Below are 24,503 nucleotides of genomic sequence, written 5' to 3'. Positions count from 1 at the left end.
AGCTCTCTCCTAACTCTTAACTCCTCCTCATCTAATCATCTTCTAATCCCAGAATCCCCTAGTCACATGATATATGACTGTTCTGTGGTTCCCTCTAGTGGTGAGAAGCATTATCATTAACTTGTTACCTCTTTACATCCCGGTCAATATACATATCATTTCAGGTGGGACCGGAATATTCTGCCTGCGTGGACAGCCGGTAAATTCTGACCTACATCACTGTTCCTGCACTGTCATTGGGTCAAAAACCTGGAACTCCCTTCCTGACAACACTATGGGGGTGCCTGCACCACATCAACTGCAGCAATTAGGGGCGATTAGGGATGGGCAATAAATGAGATCACTCTGTCCTGCACCTCCTGCGTCGGGAGCTGCGGGAATTCCCTCACCTGTTGCCTCGCAAAAGCCCTCAGTTGCATATACCGGAATGCATTCCCTTGGGGCAACCCATATTTTTCGGTCAGCGCTCCCAGACTTGCAAACGTCTCATCTACAAACAGATCTCTCAATTGTACTACCCCAGCTCTTTGCCATGTTCCAAATCCCCCATCCATTCTCCCCGGAGCAAACCTATGATTATTTCTTATCGGGGGGCCACACCGAGTCTTTCCCCTATGCCGTCTCCATTGCCCCCAAATTTTCAGAGTAGCCACCACCACCGGGCTTGTGGTGTATTTCTTCGGTGAGAACGGCAACGGCGCCGTCACCATGGCTTGTAGGCAAGTCCCCCTACAGGACGCCTTCTCCAATCTCTTCCACGCCGCTCCCTCCTCTTCTCCCATCCACTTACATGCCATTGAGATGTTGGCGGCCCAGTAGTACTCACTCAGGCTCGGTAGCGCCAGCCCCCCCTATCCCTACTACGCTGCAAAAATCTCTTCCTCACTCTCGGGGTCTTCCCGGCCCACACAAAACTCATGATACTCTTCTCAATCCTTTTGAAAAAAGCCTTTGTGATCACCACCGGGAGGCACTGAAACACAAAGAGGAATCTCGGGAGGACCACCATTTTAACCGCTTGTACCCTCCCTGCCAGTGACAGGGATACCATTTCCCATCTCTTGAAGTCCTCCTCCATCTGTCCCACCAACCGCGTTAAGTTTAACCTATGCAATGTACCCCAATTCTTGGCTATCTGGATCCCCAAGTAGCGAAAGTCCCTTGTTACCTTCCTCAGCGGTAAGTCCTCTATTTCTCTGCTCTGCTTCCCTGGATGCACCACAAACAGCTCACTTTTCCCCATGTTCAGCTTATATCCTGAAAATTCTCCAAACTCCCCAAGTATTCGCATTATCTCTGGCATCCCCTCCGCCGGGTCCGCCACATACCCCAATAAATCGTCCACGTAAAGAGATACCCGGTGTTCCTCTCCTCCCCTGAGTACTCCCCTCCACTTCCTGGAACCCCTCAATGCTATTGCCAGGGGCTCAATCGCCAGTGCAAATAATAATGGGGACAGAGGACATCCCTGCCTCGTCCCTCTATGGAGCCGAAAATACGCAGACCCCCGTCCATTCGTGACCACGCTCGCCATCGGGGCCCTATACAGCAGCTGTACCCATCTACTATACTCATCTCCAAAGCCAAATCTCCTCAACACCTCCCACAAATAATCCCACTCCACTCTATCAAATGCTTTCTCGGCATCCATCGCCACCACTATCTCCGCTTCCCCCTCTGGTGGGGGCATCATCATTACCCCTAGCAGCCTCCGTATATTCGTATTCAGCTGTCTCCCCTTCACAAACCCAGTTTGGTCCTCATGGACTACCCCCGGGACACAATCCTCTATCCTCATTGCCATTACCTTGGCCAGAATCTTAGCGTCTACATTTAGGAGGGAAATAGGTCTATAGGACCCGCATTGCAGCGGGTCTTTTTCCTTCTTTAGGAGAAGCGATATCGTTGCCTCCGACATAGTCGGGGGCAGCTGTCCCCTTTCCTTCGCCTCATTACAGGTTCTCATCAGTATCGGGGCAAGCAAGTCCACATATTTCCTATAAAATTCAACTGGAAATTCATCCGGTCCAGATTGAAATGTAGCCGCTGTATAATGTAGGAAACTAGATGGATTTATTTTACCTTCTCAGTTGTTACAGTGCTTTTTGTGCCAGATTTCTCATGGTTTATAGTTTCTACTTGTGAGTGAAATTCCCGGCTGACATGAATCTGCTACATCAACATCTGCAGCATCAAGTACACGTGTAATCAGATATGCATGGACAGGGGAATTGGTTTGTGTTGGAGCTGGGGGACCAACACACTGGCATCCGGGTCCGGGGCTAAAAATCAGGCCCGATGTGTGCATCTCAACGGGACTAGGACACAACCTTGATTCACATCCATTAACCCTGCACCGATCCAAACGGGTTCATGAATCATAGAATTTACAGTGCAGAAGGAAGCCATTTGTCCCATGAGTCCATACCAGCCTTTGGAAAATGCACCCTACCGAAGCCCATGGCTCCACCCCATCTCTTATGGGCAAGGCGCCCCGGGCCTGACCTGTGGCATGGGCAACCTGGCACCCGGGCATCTTGGCTCAGCTAGCCTGGCACCCCGGCAGTGCCCCTGCCAGCCTGGCAATGTCATCCAGGCTACCCAAGTGGCAGTGCCAAGGTACCAGGCTGGCAGTGCCCATGTGCCAGGTTGGCAGTGACAAGGTGCACAGGTGCCAGCAGGAATGTCAGAGTACCACTCTTCCCCAATGCCCGACCACCTGGGAGTGTCCAATGACCTAGGCGATCCCCACAGGTGCTGTTATACCTGGTCCATGTTTGTGGAAACCAGTGCTAAACAGTGCCCTGACAAGGTGTCCCAGGCGCGGCCGCTAGACCACACGTTCTGGGAGAATACGGCACAGATATATTTAAATGAGCCATTAAATACGCTAACCTGGATCATGCCCAGTGTGGGCAAGATCTAGAATGCAACTTCTTGCGAGGTTCCATTGAATCTCGCGAGACATTTCGAGCGTTTCGAATCTCACGAGGCCTCCGGCTTCGTCGCGACGAGGCCAGTAAATCGTGCCCTATATGTTCTCTAGGGATTTTAGAATTGTTAATACAGCATGGAATAACGATTCTGTTATTGCCTTGAAATTCATTTTCATTGCTTCCTTACAATATATATCTCACTGAACTTTTTATTCTGGATCAAACCCATTGTTTATGTTGGTATATCAATAATTAGTGTTAAAAGTACTAATGCTCAAATTCATACATCATAATAGGCTGACCAATAATAATAATAATCTTTATTAGTGTCACAAGAAGTTTCTGTGAAAATCCCCTAGTCGCCACACTTCGGTGCCTGTTCGGGTACACTGAGGGAGAATTCAGAATGTCCAATTCACCTAACAAGCACGTCTTTCGCGACTTGTGGGAGGAAATTAGAGCACCTGGAAGAAACCCACGCAGACACGGGGAGAACGCGCAGACTCCGCACAGACAGTGACCCAAGCGGGAAGGAATCCGGGTCCCTGGCACTGTGAAGCAACAGTGCTAACCATCGTACTACCTTGTCGCCCAATAGATTTCTCTGTGGACATTGGCTGACAAAAGCTACATAATCAATGGGATGTATCATGTCCTGTCAGATTTACCACCCTAACCTAACTCCCATCTCAACTGAAGCCCACTGTTGAGAGAAGCATTGATTATTTTCAGGACACTCGAGATTGCGGAATTCTGGGGCACAGAGGGATTTGGGTGGACTGGTACATGGAACACAACAAATTAGTCTGCAGGTACAAGTGATTAGGAAGGCAAATGGAATGTTCTCTTTTATTGCAAGGGGACTCGAGTACAAAAGTAGGGATGTTTTGCTATGATTATACAGGGCGTTGGGGAGATCACATCCAAAGTGTTATGTGTAGTTTTAGTCCCCTTACTTATGAAAGAACATAATAGCATTAGAAACAATTTAGAGAGGGATCACTTGACTGATTCCTGAGATGAAGGGTGTTATAACCTGCCTGCTTACCATTGGCTGGGGACTAATGACAATCCCACAATCCTGTGGGAGTATGAGCTTCATTTGCCGCCGAGAAACCCGTGGCTGGGCGGAGCGAAGATTTCCACCCCCGATTAGCCATCATTGTATCAAATGGCGAAGCAGGCTCAAGGGGCCGAATGGCCTACTCCTGCTCCTTGCTTGTATGTCCATATGTATGCACATTTTGGGAAGAGTTGATTTTGAATATCTGCCCAAACATTGGATTTGAAACAAGAGACTATCTGAGGCTTGAAAATGATGCACTTGAACCCTATGCACCATTGTAATTGCACCCCACTATGTTGATAAAAAGCATACCACTACAGCAGACCTAAAATAAAAATCCCTTTGTCATTGGACATTTGTTTTTTTGCAAATCCTTAGACAAAGTGCCAGAGGATTGGAAAAATGCCAATGTAACACCTCCATTCAAAAAAGGAGAGAGACAAAAACATGTAACTAGAGGCCAGTTACCTTAACATCAGACATTGGGAAAATATTAAAGTCCATTATAAAGGATGTAATAGCAGAGCATTTAGAAGTGCATAATATAATCAAGCAGAGTCAGCATGGCTTCATGAAGGGGAAACCCTACCTGACAAATTTATTAGAATTCTTTGAGGTGGTAACGGGCAGGATAGATGAAGGCGTACCAGTAGATGTAAAATACTTGGATTTCCAACAAGCCTTCAGTAAGGTACCACACAAAATGTTACTTAATAAGATAGGAGCCCACGGTGTTAGGGGTAGTATATTAGCATGGTTAGAGAATTGGACAACTGACAGAAGACAGAGAATTGGGATAAAAGGGGCATTTTCAGGATGGCAACCTGTAACTAGCAGAGGGCCACAGGAATACGTGCTGGGGCCAGAATTATTTACAATATATATTAATTACACGGACGAGGGAAGTGAATGTACTCTTGCCAAGTTTGCGAATGACACAAAAATAGGTGGGAAGGCAAGTGATGAGGATGACAAAGAGTCTACAGAGGGATATGAACAGGTTAGGTGAGTGGGCAAAAACTTGGCAGATGGAATATAATGTTGGGAAATGTGAAGTTAGGGGGCACGATTCTCCGCTCCCGCGACTAAGTGCCCACGCCATCGTGAACGCCGTTGAGGTTCACGATGGCGCGAATCGGCCCCGATCTCGGCCGATTCAGGGCCCGAAAATGGGCTAGGATCGGGGCTGCGAGAAACTCGGGGGGGCATGTCGCTAAAGCAGCGTCGCATAAAAGCGGCGCCGCGTCATCCGCCGCATAACTGGCATCACCCGCGCATGCGCATGCGTGGTTGCCGTCCTCCCCGCGGCCGCCCCGCAAGAAGATGTCGGATGGATCTTGCGGGGCGGCGGAGGAAAGGAGGTCCTCCTTCAGAGAGGCCGGCCCGCCGATCGGTGGGCACCGATTGTAGGCCAGACCCTTTTGAGTGCAACCCCGGTGAAAGAACCCCCCTCGCACCCCCACAGGCCGCCCCCCCAGCGTTCCCGCGCTGTTCCCGCTGGCAGCGACCGGGTGTGGATGGCGCTGGCGGGAAGCCGTCGTTTTGGGCAGGCCGCTCGGCCCATCTGGGCCGGAGAATAGCGGGTGTAGTGGAGAATCGCCATTTTGGGTGTCCCGGGCGATTCTCCGGCCTGAGCCGCGCAGAACTCGACAGGGCCGTTCCCGCCGTTTGAGTGCATTGAGTACATTGGAGGGCGTCGGACCGGCGTCGTGGGGGAAAATGGCGCACCAGCCGATTCTCCAAAGCAGCGCGGGAGCGGAGAATCGCGCCCAGGAACTTTGGTAGGAAAAATAAAGGAGCTGAATAATATTTAAACGGAGAAAGACTGCAGAAAACTGCAGCACGGAGGGATTCATTGTTACATGCATCAGGTAATTAGGAAGGCCTATATTTCAAAGGGAATAGAGTATAAAAATGAGTGTAGTTTTAGCAGAACTTAGTAATTGGAAAGGCAAATGGAATGTTTATTTCAAGGGGAATGGAATATGAAAATATGAGTATAGTTTTAGCAGATATATTCAGCTGCATGAAGCATTGTTATTAATGTTAATGACATTCAAATATCACTCTAAGATCAAGAGGTCTTTAACAACAAAGATAACCAATATTCTCTCCGGCTGCAGGCCCCATCTGATATGACACTGAGCCATATATAAGAACATAAGAAAATAAAAACTAGGAGCAGGATTAGGCAATTCAACCCCTCCAGCCTGTTCTGCCATTCAATACGATCTACGTCTACCGTGTCAGTCCCCTTTAGCATCTTGTATACCTCAATTAGACCTCATCTCATTCTACTAAACTCCAGCGAGTACAGACCTAAACTGCCCAATCTCTCTCCATGAGACAAATCCTTCATCCCTGGAATCAATCTAATGAATCTTATAGCATCTTTAACATAATGAAGCACTTCACAGAAGCATTGTAAAATAAAGTATGCCACTGAACCATATGTGGAGATATTAGGGGGGCGATTCTCCAATATTGGGCCCAAGAGTTCACGCCGTCGTGTTTCACGGGCCTGGTTACGTATGATTCTGGCCCCCACAGGGGGCCAGCATGGCGCTGGAGCGGTTCACGCCACTCCAGCCTCCTTTCGCGGCACCAAATGGGCGCCGCGCCAACCTGCGGGGGACTTCTTTTGCACGCCGGCCCCGACCAACACGGGGCCGGTGTTCAGGGGCTGCCCGCGCCAGGAAGTGGACCCGGGGGGAGAGGCCCCGATCACGGGCCAGACCCCAACGGAGGCCCGCCCCGGTGAAGGAGCCCCCCTCCCCCCTCCCCACAGGCCGCCCCCTCCGACCGTTCCCGCAGAGTTCCCGCCGGCAGCGACCAAGGGTGAACGGCGCTGGTGGGACTCTGTCGTATCGGAGCGGCCGCTCAGCCCAGTCGGGCCGGAGAATCGGCGGTCCCGCCGATGCCGGCGCCGCGCCAGACGCACCGGCGCAAACGGCGCCGATTCTCCGCACCTCGGAGAATCGCGCGCCGGCGGCGGGGCGCAGTTGCGGCGATTCTCCGGCCCGGCACGGGGCTCGGAGAATCGCCCTGTGTGGCAGGTTACTAAAGGTTTGGTCAAAAAGGTAAGTTTTGCAGGCATGTATTAAGGGGGGGAGAGTAAAGTGGAGAGACAGACGGTGTAAGAGGGAATTCCAGAGTTTAAGGCTGAGGCAACTAAAAGCACGGCCTCCAATGGCGGAGCGATTAAAATTGGGAATTGCTGAGGCCAGAATTGGAGGGGCGCAGGAATCTCAGGAGAATTGTGGGGTTGGAGGAGGTTGTGGAGATACAGAGGGGGCAAGGGTTTGTGGAGATTAGAAAACAAGGATGGGGATTTGAAAATCGAGTTGTTGCTTGATTGGGAGCCGGTGTTGGCCAGTGAGCACAGGGGTATTGGTTGAATAAGATTTGATGTGAGTCAGAACACAGGAAGCAGAGTATTAGATGACATCGAGTTTCCGGAGTGTAGAACATGGGAGGCCAGCCAGGAGGGTGTTGGAATATTCAAATCAGGCGGTAACAAAGGCACGGCCGAGGGTTTCAAAGTCAGATGAACTGAGGCACGGACAGAAGCAGGCCATGTAATCGTGCTGCAAATGGGAATTCCAAAGTTTGATCCTTGCTCTGTGCTGACATGGTCAACTCTCGTCAAGCTTGGACCAGGAAGGGGAAGACTATCAGCCAAGCCTCTTACTCCCAATTATTATTCAGTAACCTCCTCTGGTTCACGTGTGAGGGTATTGAGTAAGGAAAGTATGCCTTTCAGTGATGGAATAGCTTGGAACTGAGCAACGTTTTATGGTTTGGCAGCAGTGGTGTGGACCTATGTCCCAGTTTTGACCACTGCATTCATGGGAGAAGGTGGAGGGGAAGGGCGACACGGGGGCACAGTGGTTAGCACTGCTGGCTCACAGCGCCAGAGACCCAGGTTTGATTCCGACCTTAGGTGGCTGCCTGTGTGGAGTTTTCACGTTCTCCCCGTGTCTGCGTGGGTTCCCTCCGGGTACTTCGCTTTCCTCCCACAGTCCAAAGATGTGCCGGTTAAGTGTATCGGCCATGCTAAATTTCCCCTTAGTATGCAACGGTTAGGTGGGGTTATGGGTATGGGAGTGGGCCTAGATAGGGTGCACTTCTGAAAGGTCGGTGCAGACTCGATGGGCTGAATGGCCTCCCTTTGCACTCGGGATTCTATGATTCTATTCCATGAGTTGGGAGAAAACAGTGACAGACCAAAGGCCCTCGATATCACAACCTGTAGATAGGTGGTGGGCAAGCTACGCTCAGTGGCACATGCGGCCCGTGGGCAGCACGGTAGCATTGTGGATAGCACAATTGCTTCACAGCTCCAGGGTCCCAGGTTCGATTCCAGCTTGGGTCACTGTTGGTACGGAGTCTGCACATCCTCCCCGTGTGTGCGTGAGTTTCCTCCGGGTGCTCCGCTTTCCTCCCACAGTCCAAAGATGTGCAGGTTAGGTGGATTGGCCATGATAAATTGCCCTTAGTGTCCAAAATTGCCCTTAGTGTTGGGTGGGGTTACTGGGTTATGGGGATAGGGTGGAGGTGTTGACCTTGGGTAGGGTGTTCTTTCCAAGAGCTGGTGCATACTCGATGGCCTGAATGGCCTCCTTCTGCACTGTAAATTCTATGATAATCAGACTTCTGAGTGCGGTCTACAAGACATTTTGCTGACTGCTGCCCATGCACAGGGTTGCCACATTCTGCCGATTTCCATCCATGTTTTTTACTACCGGTGTGGCTGAAGTGGTTCGCATGTAAAGCAACGGCGAGTGAAGTGAGGTGTGTGCTGATTGCTCACAACACTGACTGTGAGAACCGTGCACTCCCTCTGCGTCCAACCAAAGCGTGGATATTTATTTTGCTTTTACCGTTTGAAATCAATGATAGTTCTATTAATGTATGGATTATTAAGCATTTTCTATAACTCGCTATGAGATATTCGGCTTGTGTTAAATGTATCCGATCATATACACAGGGTCATGATTAATGAACATGCCCGATTTCAATCTTGCTGCCCATTGAGATGATGGAGGGCCACTCATGTGGTCCGCCCACTCGCCTTGGCTGCCCATTACGTGCAGGCTTTAACCTTGCCATCTTGTCATTGCTCAAATGTGCTGAAAGGTTTCGCCGAAATAAAGCAGGTGTGGAATTGTTGTGTGAAAGAGTGATCCATTATTCAATAGCAGTTTTACAGGGTGAATGAAAGTAAAAACATGAATAAGGGAATTAGCTCTGTGTTCAAACTTCTAAATAGACAACAAATCCAGAACATTATCTCTGGTTTTGTGTTTTTCAAAATGCTCATTTGGTAGGCGGCCAAGAAAGAACTCGGCACCTGCAAGTGAGAATGGATGAGCAGGAAGTCAAGGATGCACAGAGCAAAGCGGTTAACTGAACAGGAACACTGTGTCATGAAAAAAAATGACATTAGCATTCTGGGTGCTTAATTCAGCAATCTGGACTAACACCAGGCGTTAAAGGCACCCTGCCTTCAGAAGCACGTCTTGAGCGAATGTATCTTCCCTGCAGAATGAGGTCAGAGGCAGCAAGATTCCTGATGCTGACCCTGGAATGTGGCACATTGTTCTTCTGCCTCGTCAGAACGAAAGGCAAGACTGAGAGAAGATCTTGTCCTGAGGACTGATGCAACGGCCCGGGTTACCTCCGACAGCAAGGGAGCCCTGGCCAGGAGGACTGTGAATTCCGCATGCCTCTCCGATAAAGAACCACCCCTGTCCAATTCTCCGGGTTGGTGCTCATCTGTAAATGCACAGCGTGACTCATACTGACAAGAGGCAGCTGGCTAATGCCAAGGAGGTGTCAACAACGTGGAAGCATTTGAAGAGAAGTTGAAGAGGCAGAAACACTCTGAAGGCAATTGGAGCTGCAAACCTGTAGGCCTTGGTCCGTGGATAGGTAATTTAAGGGCCAGATTTGAGGAACAAAAGACCGTTAGAAGGTCCTATTTTCCCATTGGGAGAGCCCAGGGAAGGTACCACTACTTCCTGGTATAAACATCATCTTCCAATATGACCCTGCATTGGTGGGGAGGAAAATCCTTCAGGGCTGTATGGTCCCTCCCTGGCCCTGTGTGCATTTGGCAGGTAGGATAGGAGGGGCCAGGGAGAGGATTGGGGGTGGGGGGGGGGGGGGGGGGGGGGGGGGGGAGAGAGAGGGGTGGAGGGAGAGAGAGAGCGAGTCCTCCAGCTAAGGACATATTTTGGAACTGCAATGTTCGTAAACCTCAAGTGTCACTTCTCCTCGTCAAGAATTAGATCATTACCCCGTATGTTTTGAATTGCTTTTGTTTTAAGATGGAGTCAGAGTGTGCACAAAGCGATTTGGAAACTGGGTTGAATTAGCAGAGTAACGTCTCACCTCCACGTCAGAGGAAGGTCACGGGCTCAGGTTCCACAGTTGCCTTGGGCACATCCCTCGACCAACGTCGCCAACAACAGGCGATGCGGCTGGCAGAAGAGGAAGTGGTGTCGAAGGAAAAAAAAAATCCAAACCGTCTTTGAAACGAAAAGAAAGTCACGTGTCACTGCAGGAAATCAATCATAGAAACCCGACTGAAAATACGAACGGTTATACGAGGCCGAATTCGAGCAGTAAGAAGCTGTCACTGAAATAAGGCTTTACTGTTAAAACTCTCGTCGGCTTCATTTTTACTTCCAATATTTCAGCGCAAGCATCAAGTTACTTTATTTACATCATTGCTGAATTATTTGTTTTCGCCAATTGAATCCAGAATTGCCGTAATCTCAGCAGAGGATGAGAGGAAACTGGAAATGTGCTCTGCTCAGTGAACATTTCTAGCTCAGGAGAAACAAGCCAGAGCCATAGGATCATAGGACCCCTACGGCGCAGAAGGAGGCCACTGGGCACATTGAGTCTTCGCCGACTCTCTGACAGAGCACCCCACCTGGCCTAGTCCTACTCCCCCACCCTAACCCCACAATCCCATCTAACCTACAGTTTAATATTATCACGGCCAATCCACCTAACCTGCACATCTTTGGACTTGCGGGAGGAAACCGGAGCACCCGGAGGAAACCCACGCAGACACGGGGAGAAGGTGCAAACTCCACACAGTCACCCAAGGCCGGAATCGAACTCAGGACCCTGGCGCTGTGAGGCAGCAGTGCTAACCACTCTGCCACCATGACGCCATTGTCAAAGACCATGGGGAAAGCATTGTCGATCTCCCCCTGGGACCCATGGAATGCGAGCTTCCCAGGTTGAGGGCAGACCTACACATAAATGTTAGCCCAAGCAGGGTCCAGATTTGTTGGTTGTCCGAACAATGACCGGATTGGGAGAGAGTTACTGCTGTGGGCAGAGTATTGTACGTAGTTTCATAAGCCCTTCCACGACCACTGGCTTCCTCAAGTTATTAAAGCCATCATATAAGAATGGTTTCAAAAAAACAAGAACGGTGTTTGTGTATTTCTAATTTATGAATGTCTATCCTCAGTCAGCTGATCTTGGCCTGGGAAATCCCTGAGGCACCTGTTGCTGGAAACTATGCATGTGTGCACGTTGAGTAAGAATAGAATAGGGCTAGGGCGAGACGGTGGCACAGTGGTTAGCACTGCGGCCTCACGGCGCCAAGGACCCGGGTTCAGTCCCGGCCCCGGGTCACTGTCCATGCGGAGTTTGCACATTCCCCCGGGTCTGCGTGGGTCTTACCACCACAACCCAAAGATGTGCAGGCTAGGTGGATTGACCACGCTAAATTGCCCCTTCGTTGGGAAAAATAGAGTTGGGCACTTTACATTTATTGTTAAAAATAGGATGGGGTAGTAAGATGTGGTGGCACACTTCCCCGGTCCGCACCCCCCCCCCCCCCCCCCCCCCGCACCCCCCCCCCCCAAATCACCACCACCACCCCCAACATACACACAAAATGGTCACCTAATGGCACTTGCAGCTTAGGCTAGACAAGTGAAGCAAGGCACACTGGACAAGGCACGGGTGTGTGATCAATGGCAGGGATCTGTACCTCAACGTAAGTCCAAACAAACCTGTGAGAAAAGAGGGCTGGAAGTTCAAAGGGAAGCAAGACATTTTCAGGTCAGAGAAACATCTAACAATGATCACCTTGTCCCTCCAATTAACCAGATGTTTGGTTGCATGTTCCGCCACTTTCACCTTTGAAAGGTTACCAGAGAGAAGTGGTCACCCAGCTTTTACTTACAGTCGCTCCTACTATTTGAAAACGGCAACATCAGTTCTATTAAGTTCTAAAAGTCGACTTGAAAGAAACATGTCAATTGGAGTTCCATTTTGTGGCACCACAAGCTTTTTCTGTACAATGGTTCCCTTTTACCAGTCCTAGTGATAACAAGATTTTGTAAACACCAAAGAAAGGTCTAGTTTTGACTCTGACTCGATACAGATGCAAATGGTTTGACAAAGATCACAGCAATATAATTTGCCTCTTCTGTCAAACAACAACAGGTATATTGACCAGAGGCTCCAAGTTCAACAGAGGCCCATTCCTTAAATGCAAAGCAGTGTAAACAATTGTTTTGGCTACATTCATACATTGGCACGCTATTAAATTTTATGATTTATATTTCATTGAGGTCATCGAATAGGATGTATTAAATCGGCAGCTCAGCATAAGTGTTAGGTTTCATTTTTCTGGTTTGACGTGAATACGGCAAAAGAGAGCGAGGGAGCCTAAGCTCCTCGCTAGTCTTGCCAATCTTCTGCATTCGCAATGGTGGAACCTCCATCTGCACCTTACACGGAATAAATGTCAGCAAAGGCCGTGGGTAAGAATCGGGATTCTCTACATTGGAAATTCCCAGTCCTTTGACTCTGCTGGATTTCCGAACCTACTGCGGGTAGCTCAAGTCAGGAAGTTTCCCTGCTCAGTGTATCCAACCTGGGGAAAAAGCACCCCGAATGGTGCACCTTTCGTTCCAGGGGAAGAGTTGTGGGAGAGAATCCGGCACGTGGATCAGGACACAGATTGGAGGTGGCTAACAGGGCGGCGGAAAGCTGATGCGCACCGGTTATAAAGGCACACTTCGGTTCTCTGAAACTCCGTCCCAGTTATTATATTAGACATTAGGCCCTCACCTCTCACCCATTACACACCCCAACGGCTCCACAGGCCCATACATGCCAACCCACACTGCCCCAATCCACACCATGATCCTTTATAGCCCCTCTACCAACTTAGTGCCAACTCAGGATCCCCCAGTCATCCCCAGGGCTTATTTTGGCTGCTATGTGGACTTAGTCCCAACTAGTGCTAACCCATGATGCCCACCCATTGCAATGGCCTCTAAAGCCCCCATGGTAACCTAGTGCCAACCCAAGACCCCACCCATCCCCATGGCCACTTGTAGCCCCTATGCCAACTTAGTGCCAACTCATGCCAACCCATGCCTGCACCCACCATCATTTGCCCTTCCACCCTAGAGGTGCACATCTCCAGAAATCTGTCCTGGTCCACCCACGTCATCGCTACCACCAAGAAAGCACAACAGCGCCTATACTTCCCCAGGAAACTAAGGAAATTCGGCATGTCCACATTGACTCTTACCAACTTTTACAGATGCACCATAGAAAGCATCCTATCGGGCTACATCACAGCCTGGTATGGCAACTGCTCGGCCCAGGACCGCAAAAAACTTCAGAGTCGTGAACACCGCCCAGTCCATCACAGGAACCTGCCTCCCATCCATTGACTCCATCTACACCTCCCGCTGCCTGGGGAAAGCGGGCAGTATAATCAAAGATCCCTCCCACCCGACTTACTCACTCTTCCAACTTCTTCCATCGGGCAGGAGATACAGAAGTCTGAGAACGCGCACGAACAGACTCAAAAACAGCTTCTTCCCCACTGTCACCAGACTCCTAAATGACCCTCTTATGGACTGACTTCATTAACACTACACCCTGCATGCTTCATCCGATGCCAGTGCTGATGTAGTTACATTGTATATCTTGTGTTGCCCTATTATGTATTTTCTTTTATTCCCTTTTCTTCTCATGCACTTACTGTTGAGCTGCTCGCAGAAAAATACTTTTCACTGTACCTCGGTACACGTGACAATAAACAAATCTAATCCAATCCAATCCATGCCCTTATATTATCCATCAAAGGCCCACCTCATGAGGCATGCTGGGATGAAATAAAATACAATATTTATTCCAGACTTTATTATACATATATAAACATTCACCCTAAATCCCCTCAAACATTTAATCCCTTATAAAAAGAAGAATTTGTATTTATAATCACACATCAAAGACAGTTTTCAGCTGTCAATCAAACTGAATTTACAGCTCACCTGCCCTTCAACGGTGGTAATGATAGCTTTTGGAAAACAGCCAACTTTTGATAATCCTAGAATGATAGCATTTAGGATTATGTCAACAACAGCAATTGAAGCTACTAGACCAGAATGTTTACTTTTAAAAGGCTGGCCATTTAAATAGCTTTAAAGCTTGACAGTTCTATATACTTTGTTCACCAATCCAGAGCATTTACAACCTCTCTAAAGATTCATAATTGCCCAGTGCAGGACAAGAAACCTGCTGTAGCACAAATGGACCTGCATGAACTCAGCACTGAATTCAGATAATCCTGTTCAGTTCAGACTCCACTCATGTGTGAGCCATGAAACACTCATTTTCCCCTACTGGCCAAATGCAATCTGTTGGAAATAGCTTGTGGTGCCACAAAATTGAGCCCAAGGTATCAGTGGAGGCTGCCACACCCAGTGAGGTGACAGGACCATTGGCAGATGCTCACCCCACTGGTGTGTGGCGACTAGGGTATTTTCGCAGTAACTTCTTGCAATGTTAATGCAAGTCTACTTGCAACACAAATAAAGATTATTATTATATAGCAGCCTGATTAAATCTGAAGAATTATGAAGGTGAGATTTAGAAAACAAAATTAAATCAGCATTGGCCTCCTTACTGAGAAAACATGGCTAGAATTGTCGAAATCTGGGGAAGGCAGCACTCGGGAGTTTCCAGACATGTATCAGCAGTGGTACTTGTACCTGTCTGCCCCACAGTAATTAGGTGCCCGCCCACTGACTGTACAATTGCTGGCACAATCCTGGAGTAATCCATTGCGATCACATTCAAATAAATTTTGGCCCAGGTTATCAAAGAACAAAGAAAAGTACAGCACAGGAACAGGCACATTGGCCCTCCAAGCCTGTGCCTACCATGCTCTCCGTCTAACCTAAAACCTTCTACACTTCCAGGGTCCCTATCCCCCCTATTCCCATCCTATTCATGTATTTGACGCCCCTTAAACGTCACTATCATACCTGCCTTTACCGCCTCCTCCAGCAGCGAGTTCTAGGCACCCACTACCTTCTGTGTAAAAAAAACCTCCCTCACACATCTCTTCTAAACTTTGCCCCTCGCACCTTAAACCTATGTCCCCCTAGTGATTGATTCTTCCACCCTGGGAAAAGGCTATTCTTTAAATAACGTATGCTGTACAGTATTTTGGCAGGGGATGAGAACAGCTAATGTGATCAAATGTGTTTGTCCAACGACTGTGTACGTTAGTTGAACACAGTTTTGCAATAATTTAGGATGTTTTTTGGTGCCCTATTAATGAAACATGATTATCATGGTTATAGTGAGCATGGAACTTTTAACTGCAAATGCAGTGAGACATCTTCTCCACGCACATTGGTAGACCTGTGAGAGACTTGGCTTCGGAATATGGGAGCAGTATGCTATTCGGCCTGCTCTGCCTTTCAAACACATCTTTGCTGATTATCTACCTCTAAACCATTTTCCCCCCATTATCCCCACATTCATTGCTGTCACTCGTATCCAGAAATCTTCCAATTTTCGTCTTGAATATGCTCGGTGATTAAGCTTGCACAGCTCGTTGGGGTGCAGCATTCCAAGGATTCACCACCCTCTGAGTCAAGAAATCCCTCCTAATCTCAGTCTTAAATGGCCTGCCCCTTATTCTGAGCTTCTAGACGCATCGCGCAGAAAGAACATCCTATCCAAATCTACCCAGTCGAGCCCCACGAGGATTTTGTAACTTTCAATTAGATCGCCCTCCGTTCTTTGAAACTCGAGAGGACACAGGCAAAGTTTCCTCAATCTCTCCTCATCGGACAATCCTGCCACCCCAGAGATTAGTCTGGGGAACCTCCTTTGCACTCTGTCTATGGCAAGTTCATCCTTCCTTAGATAAGGAGACCAGAACTGTGCACAATACTGAAGGCGCGGTCTCATCAAAGCTCTATACAATAGCACCAACATATTTTTACTGCTGCATTCAAATCCCATTGTGCCAACATACCATTTACCTTCTAAATTGCTTGCTGCACCTGCAAATTAGCTTTCGGTGACTCATGAACACGGGCACCCAGGTGTATTTGAACATCACACTGGGCTAAATCGCTGGCTTTTAAAGCAGACCAAGGCAGGCTAACAGCACGGTTCGATTCCCGTACCAGCCTCCCCGAACAGGCGGCGGAATGTGGCGACTAGGGGCTTTTCACAGTAACTTCATTTGAAGCCTACTTGTGACAATAAGCGACTTTCATTTCATTTTTCATTTCATTTAAGAAATACGCTGCCTTTCTGGTTTTTTACCGACGAGATAGTAGTGTCCAAATTTCTTTCACGTTTTCATAGAATTTACATGAAATGCATAAGGAAACTCTCCAAAACAGAAATAGAACATACAGTGCAGAAGGAGGCCATTCGGCCCATGGAGTCTGCACCGACCCACTTAAGCCCTCACTTCCCCTCTATCCCCGTAACCCAATAACCTCTCCTAACCTTTTTGGACACTAAGGGCCATCCTGCTCCATGGAAAACATGGAGCCGCAGCCGCTCCGAATCGCTGGCAATCTCGGCGTAAACTGGAAGCTGTTTAAACAGCGCTTCCAGCTCTTCCTAGAAGCCACAGACAGGGAGAATGCATCGGACACCAGGAAGATCGCCCTCCTCCTCTCCACGGCGGGGCAACAGGCCATCCACATCTATAACTCCCTGGCATTCGTGGAAGGCGAGGACAGGACAAAATATAAGACGGTGCTTCTGAAATTTGATGAACACTTCAGCGTGGAAGTCAATGAGAGCTTCGAGAGGTACCTATCCCAGCAGCGCCTGCAGGGTAAGGATGAGCCTTTCCAATCTTACTTCACACACACCGTATCCTCACGCAGTCCTGCGGCTATGGGGCCACCTCCGACTCCATGATACGGGATCAGATAGTTTTTGGGGTCATCTCGGACACCCTACGCCAGCAGCTCCTTAAAATAAAGCGACTCACCCTAGCGACTGCCATCGAGACCTGCGTCCTCCATGAGAACTCTACCAGCCGGTACTCCCAAATCCAGGCGACCGAAATGGCACGGCACGGCCCCCACGAGGTGGAGCGGGTCCAGTCGATCGAGTACCTCCCGGCCCGCGGCCCGGATGAGGGCAGCCATTTTGCGCGCTTTCCGAGGCCTCCCGCGCTTGTACGCGCCAAAAGAGGGGACGTTGACGCAGAGGAACGTGATGCGCAGGCGCGCTCTATGCAGGACCACACTGCGCATGCGCGGTGGCGCAACGAACACCATGACGTCACGACGTGCGGCAACTGTGGCTCCGCCCACTTAAAGCGGCAATGTCCGGCCAAAGCGCGACAATGCCTACGATGTGGCAGGATGGGCTACTATGCTGCCTGCTGTCGAGCAGCTCAACCTGCCAACTCCCAACAATTCCGCCAGCCTCGCAGGGACGTGCAGGCGATTCAGCACACCTTCACTGAGTCATATCCAGATAGTATGCAGACCAGCGATACCGAAGACAGGGAGCCCTTCTGCGTTGCGGTAATCCACAAGAACCAGATGTCCCCAAGTCGGAACCACCAGCCGCTGCCAGTGCACAGCATTGATCCGGTTGATGAGTGGTGTGCCACCCTAACGGTCCACCCGAATTCGTCGCCCACCTGAGAGACTTGACTTATGAGCCTGTTAGCACATTGGATTCACTGAATTGTTTTACAGTACTGTTAACGAGTTTTTTTTCTTGTCGTTCATTGTTCCAGAGTTTTCTCTCATCGTTTATTGATTGCATTTGTTCTGTTATTGGTACAACGTCATTGCTCTGTTGCATCTGACACCTTCCTCTGTATATAGTTTAGCCTGATGTACATGTTGTAAATATTGCACACACATACTCAGATGCACTCAGTACACATTTTTATTTATTATCATGTAGGCACATATCCTTTGTGAAAGGGAGGGATGTCATGATATCCACATCAGCATATCATGGTGCAATCACACACACACTGATGGACAGGCAGTTGGACCAACCAGCACACACATAACATCGCAGCCAATCACCAGTGAGAGCACACGCACTATAAAACAGCGAACACCACAGTTCCTGCTCATTCTACCAGGAGATAGCTCAGAGCACAGAGCTCACAGCGCTCCACTCAGACATAGACCATGTGCTGAGTGCCTCACTAAGATAGTGATAGGGCTGGGTCCACAGGTTAGCTGGTGAAGCACGTACCCAAGCCAGTAGTTAGTTGTTACCGTTGATTAGACAATAAAACAGAGTTGTACCATCTACAGCCGTGTTGGATCATTTGTGCATCAGAACATCCAACATGACAAAACCTTTGGGGGCAGCCGAAATGGAGAAGGACTCTCCATAATCCCTCGCAGTTGGCAAGCTGGATAGGAGTGGAAGCCAGCAGAGTGTTTTAGGGAGGAGTGTAGGCTGAGATGACTGAAGGTCCAATGGAGCATAGGGGTGATAGAAATGAATGCAAGACCCTAGTCACATAATAATAATAAACGCTTATTGTCACAAGTAGGCTTCAATGAAGTTACTGTGAAAAGCCCCCAGTCGCCACATTCTGGCACCTGTTTGGGGAGGCTGGTACGGGAATTGAACCTGCACTGCTGACCTTATTCTGCATTACAAGCCAGCTGTTTAGCCCACTGTGCCAAACCAGCCCACATGACTGGAGAGCATAGCCTAAGACATTGGAGTTGGAGGAGATTGCCAAGATAAGGTGGAGTGAAAAGGAGGATGTGTGGATGAGAATTTTGAATGGAATATCCAGGAGCACAAGGATCGTTGCAAAGAGCAGGGATGGGCAATTGACACTTCGATTGGAAACTGAATGCAGGTCACCAGAGGATTGATGTTTGTTTCTTAGTTCAGTTCAAATTGGAAAAGCACAGATATGCCAACAACCTTCATTTCTCTTTCTAAAAACAATCTTTTTAAAAAAATGTTTTTATTAAGGCATTTGTATATATACATGAAACACAACCACAACCAAAAAGAGAACAAACAGGAATTCACATAGCTAAAAACAATCTTTAAGCGCTTCATCTAATTCAGTCGTTGTCAGTGCAATATATGACTGAGCTACTTCAATGTCTGACAAACAAATGGGGAATGTAGCATTGCAAACATACTGAAGTGGAAATATGATTGTGCGTTGCCAGGACTGAAACCCAATTGCTCAGGGTTGAATCACAGGCCTCGCTTTTACAGTCAGCATGATGTTAACGCTGACGTTGATGCATTTAACTAACGTCATTTAAATGACACTAATCAGAAATTCAATGTCGCTTCAACAGTTAAACTGCAGTTTTTGTGCAGTCGTCTTTCAGGGGAAATATTTGCAGGACCTGGTAAAGTTCTGCTCCTGCTTGCTCACGGCAAACCCCAGATCCCGGAGGTTAAAGAGCAGGAACTCTTATCCAGTACCCAGATTGTCACCCGTAGAGCAGCAACCCATGAGATTTCTCCCTCTTTCTTTTTATGAAAATGGTCTTTAAATGCTGTCTCTTTCACAGTAATTACGGCCAGCAGAGGTCCACTGTGATATGTGGCAATACATTTTTTTCAATAGTTGCCAAATGAGATCGCACAGATGCACAGAAGAGAGATTGGAAAGGAGATGTTCAACTTCATTTCCCTTGGTGCATGCTGGCAGTGGATGGTGGGAAAGTGCAAACTACCAGCTGATGGCTTTTCATCCGTGAAATTTTATGACCGTTATCACAGGGCCAGGAGTGGGCAATTTCCCAGTGTCTGTTCCCACTTGGCTTGGAGTATTCAAGTGGAAAATCTGCTCTCTGATTCTAGACATACGAAAGGCGAGGGCGATATTTACAGATCAGTTGGATCGGAGTCAGTTTAATTCAGCCCAAATATGTCCCAGGTTAACAGGGTTTTCCTGTTCACTGTAATCTTTCGTTTCCATATTTTGGATTGTGCAAAGTTGGCATCGGTTGTTGGAATATGCTGCATTACAGGTTGCACTGTGGTGCACTTAAGAGCAAGGAGGATCCTGCATAATATTAATCATTGAAAAGGATGAGTCCACTCCGTGAGAGTTTTTGGATGTACATGGAGGGTTCATTGGTAGACTAGTGATGGGTGAGGTTTGGCCTGTATGTGGCCCCTGGAGTTTTACATATTAGTCCACTTGTCCCTTGGGGTTGACCATTCGCTGGAGCTCAAATCAATATGTGGCTCAAGGCTTGGTAGAGGATCTCATGATAGAGAGGTGGGTTGAGTAGGAAAAAGCCAGTGTAGAGGAGGCCTAACCTCCTAAGACTTCCTTGCGGGGGTCCAGATAAGAGGTCCCTCGCCTCCTTCCTCTACACAGGAAAGTTGAACCAAAAAAAAGCAAAATAATGCAGATGCTGTAAATCTGAAATTAAAACCGAAAGTGCTGGAAGAACGTAACAGGTCTGGCAGCATCTGTGGAGCGAGAAACGGAAGTTAACGTTCCAAATCCAATATAGCTTTTCTTTGGAACTCACCTGTGCACGGAAGAAGGGTCATATTTGGACTCAAAACATTAACTCTGTTTCGCTCTCCAAAGTAAAAAAGAACTTACCTGGAATGGTCTCTTCTGCTTCCAATCTTCTTCCCCCTTACGTTTATCTGATGGCTTCGCTGCTCAGGTTATAGTTAGGAGCCTGGCGATATCATTGGATAATGTCACTGGCCCACATATTACCTGCTTAAGGAAGGATCCTGACTGGCCTTGAGTGGCTCCCTTTGTTGGAATAGGAGATTGAAATGTAAGATGGTGAGTAAATCACTGGGCTTTTATCTAATTACACACTCAGTGTCAGTGAAGTGGACAGATTTAAAATCTAACCCGAGTACGTACTAACCTCTTGGAGGACCATGTTATTTCGAGAGGAAGTCTATGTTACCAGGTATATTGTGTGCAGGTGATTTATGTTTCAACTATCTTTTATTTTTCAGGATCGACAAGTCCACTGTGGCTGCCTTGAGGCAGAGGTGAGTAACTCACGTGTGTACATTGGCCTCTTTGGAGCTTGATATTGGGCAAGTCAGACTGGTGCTGTGGTGTCATTCCATCCTATCAGGTCAAAATGTTATGTAATGTTGCTTCATGCTGTTTGTGTTGAGTTTGAAAGAACGTTCTGCCCCATCTCGCACCTCGTGGCTTACTTTCATGATCTTGAATCTAATTTTTTTTTTTTTTTAAACACAGCTTGTAAAGCTGGGATTTACAGGAGTTGAGGAATTGTATTGTTTTTCTGGAAAATAGTTTAATGTACCCCACCGACACCTTACCAACCGTCTCCAGGGGGCCGCCGCCATTCTTTTCTACCTGATATAATTACCTGATATTTTACAGAGTCTGTCGTCAAGTTTGTGTGATATTAAAACCATGTTTTAAAGTTCACGTATTTGCCGGAAATTACCTTGCTGGTTTTTCCTTAGCTTTGACCGAAGATCTGAAGAACCAATCTCCCATTCCCCCTCCTCCCCTGACAGGAGAATTGATTGTTAACTGCATTTGCAAATGCAACTCTTTTTATTCGAAAGGGAGGGAGACAGAAAGCAGGAAACCACAGGCCAATCGGCTTGACATCCGTCATAGGGAAAATGTTAGAGGATGTTATTTCAAGATGTTATAGCAGGGCACTTGGAAAAATTGAGAGTAATCAGGCAGAGTCAACATGGTTTTGTGAAAGGGCAATCATGGCCAGGGCTTTAGGGCCCCTCCTCTCTGGTGGGATTCACGGTCCCGCCAATCTGAACAGGGGCTTAAACGGCTTATTGCATCCACTGCGGGGAGACATGCCTGAGTGGGGCAGTAAAATCCTGGTCCATGTTTAACAAATATATTGGCGTTCTTTGAAGAAGTAACATGTGCTGTGGATAAAGGGAAACCGGTGGATGTCCTGTACTTAGATGTCCAGAAGGCATTTGATAAAGTGCCACATCAAAGGTTACTGTGAAAAATAAAAGCTCTTGGTGTAGGGGCTAACATATTGGCATGGATAGAAAATTGGCAAGCTAACAGAAAACAGACGGTGGGCATAAATGGGTGTTTTTCTGTTTGGCAAGATTTAGCAAGTGGTGTGCCACAGGGATTCATGCTCGGGCCTCAACCTTTTACATCTTGCAAAAGCACATTAAGCATTTGTTTTGAAACCGTGCTGCTCACTAAGCACTGTATACCCATAAATGGGTTCAGTGTAGAACCATGACAATGACACAACTTAATAAGCCAGAACGAGCAAGAGTAAAGCAACGATAACTGGAGAGCAACTCTGAGGAGGCTGAAGTCTCTGAGGATTTGAAAGTCTTCTCAATGACCTGCAGTGCCAGTTTTCTAACTCAATCTAACTAGCCCTTCAAGGGGCATTGCCGTGCTGGTGAAGTGACCTGTGTGTCACATCTTCCTGGAGAAGTCTACAATGGTGGAATGGAGGCTGGGAATATGTTACTGATCAACAATCGCACCCGCAAAGGCTTAAGTATTTCCAATGGAACAATGGAGTGCCAAGAGTTGTCCCACTGTGGTTTCTGATGTGGCAGATAATGTCCGAGAGATAGCACCGTCCAGATGGCCAAGCTGTTGGTTCTGAATATGACCCTACGGAGCAGAAAATAGGTGCTGTTAAGAGGTTAGGAGAAATCTTGTTGGCAAGAAAATAATATGCTCACAATAGCAATTGAAATTTAATGAACCACCCCACGGATCGTATGCTAAAATAATGCATGGAAGGAGTCAACTAATAGTACATTTCTTCAGCACTTTGTCCGATGCACTTGACAAGAGGACGGTGAGCAGAAGGGAGCACAAAACTTTCTCTTTTCAGTGGTGAACAGGCTTCCTCTACTTCTGATCTCCAATAAATTTGGAAATTTAAATCTCCAGGCTTATTGGCTTTCCGGTATGTGTCAAACTCTTTAATAGCCAGGAAGAAAGGAAGTCCTTCAGTTCCTGAGCCTCTGTCAATGTTGTCCCTGACATGGCATCTAAGAGGCATGCCATAGTGCTTTTCTTCCTCTGCAGAGCCCATTAGTCGCCACAGCACTGAAGCTCCCCAGGGACTGAACTGTCTCCATGGCTGAGGTCACTTTTTTTCCAATTAAGGGGCAATTTAGTGTGGCCAAGGCACTTCTTTGGGTTTGTGGGGGTGAGACCCATGCAGACACGGGGAGAATGTGCAACTCCACACGGACGGTGGCCTGGGGCCAGGATCGAACCTGGGCTCTCGTTGCCGTGACTAACCACCGTGCCGCCCTAATGGCTGAGGCCTCTGTGCCTTGTGACAGATTGACACTGAATGCTTTTCCCTTTATGCAGCGAGATGAGAGTGACTGCCCTTGACAGCGAGGCAGCATTTGACCAAAGATGGTTGTGGCTGTTGGAGGTCAATCATCTCAGCCCTGGGACTCACTTCAGAAGTTCCTCAGGGTCGTGGCCTGGACCCAACCATTTTCAGCTGCTTCAGCAATGGCTTTCCCTCCATCATCAAGTCAGAGTTGGCATGTTCACTAATGATTGTGCAATGTTCAGCACCATTTGAAACTCCTTAGACACTGAAGCAGTCCCAAATCCAAATGCAGCAAGATCTGGACATCATGCAGACTTGGGCTGATAAATAGCAAGTAATATTCATGCCACACAAGTGCCATCTCCAACAAGACAGGATTTAATGGTCACCCCTTGGCATTCAATGGCATTGCTGAATCCCGCACAATCAACATACTAGTGGCTATCATTGACCAGAGACTGAAAGGGACTAGCCATATAAATACTACGACTACATGAGTAGATCAGAGGCTAGGAATCCTGCAGCGAATAACTCACCTACTGACTCCCCAAACCCTGTCCACCATCTACAAGCCACAAGTAAGGGATGTGATGAAATGCTGTCCACTTGCCTGGATGGGTGCAGCACCAACAACATCATCCAGGACAAAGCAGTTTGCTTGATTGGCTCACCATCTTAACCATTCAATCTCTCCACCACCGATGCACACTGGAGGCAGTGTGTACCATCTATAAGATGTACTGCAGCAATTTAGCACAGCTCCTTCGACAGCACCATCCAAACCCACGATCTCTACCACCTTGAAGGACACGGGTAACAAACACATGGGAATACTGCCACCCATTGCAAATTCCCCTCCAAGCCACACACCATCCCGGAAAT

At 48.0% G+C, this 24,503-nt stretch overlaps 1 protein-coding gene across 5 annotated transcripts in view; it reads left to right on the top strand.

Moving 5' to 3' along the window:
* The window catches only part of LOC140386893 (rap1 GTPase-activating protein 2-like), a 618,530-nt gene that overhangs the window by 167,823 nt on the left and 426,204 nt on the right, over positions 1-24,503 (top strand). For all 5 annotated transcript variants that reach the window (XM_072469730.1, XM_072469729.1, XM_072469728.1 and 2 more), the window contains one exon: positions 21,286-21,321. In XM_072469730.1, the coding sequence (XP_072325831.1) occupies positions 21,286-21,321 (36 nt within the window). The remainder of the gene's footprint in view (positions 1-21,285; positions 21,322-24,503) is intronic.

The sequence above is a fragment of the Scyliorhinus torazame genome, chromosome 12 (assembly GCF_047496885.1).
Source record: "Scyliorhinus torazame isolate Kashiwa2021f chromosome 12, sScyTor2.1, whole genome shotgun sequence".
NCBI lineage: Eukaryota > Metazoa > Chordata > Chondrichthyes > Carcharhiniformes > Scyliorhinidae > Scyliorhinus > Scyliorhinus torazame.
This window is presented reverse-complemented; position numbering and strand designations above follow the sequence as displayed.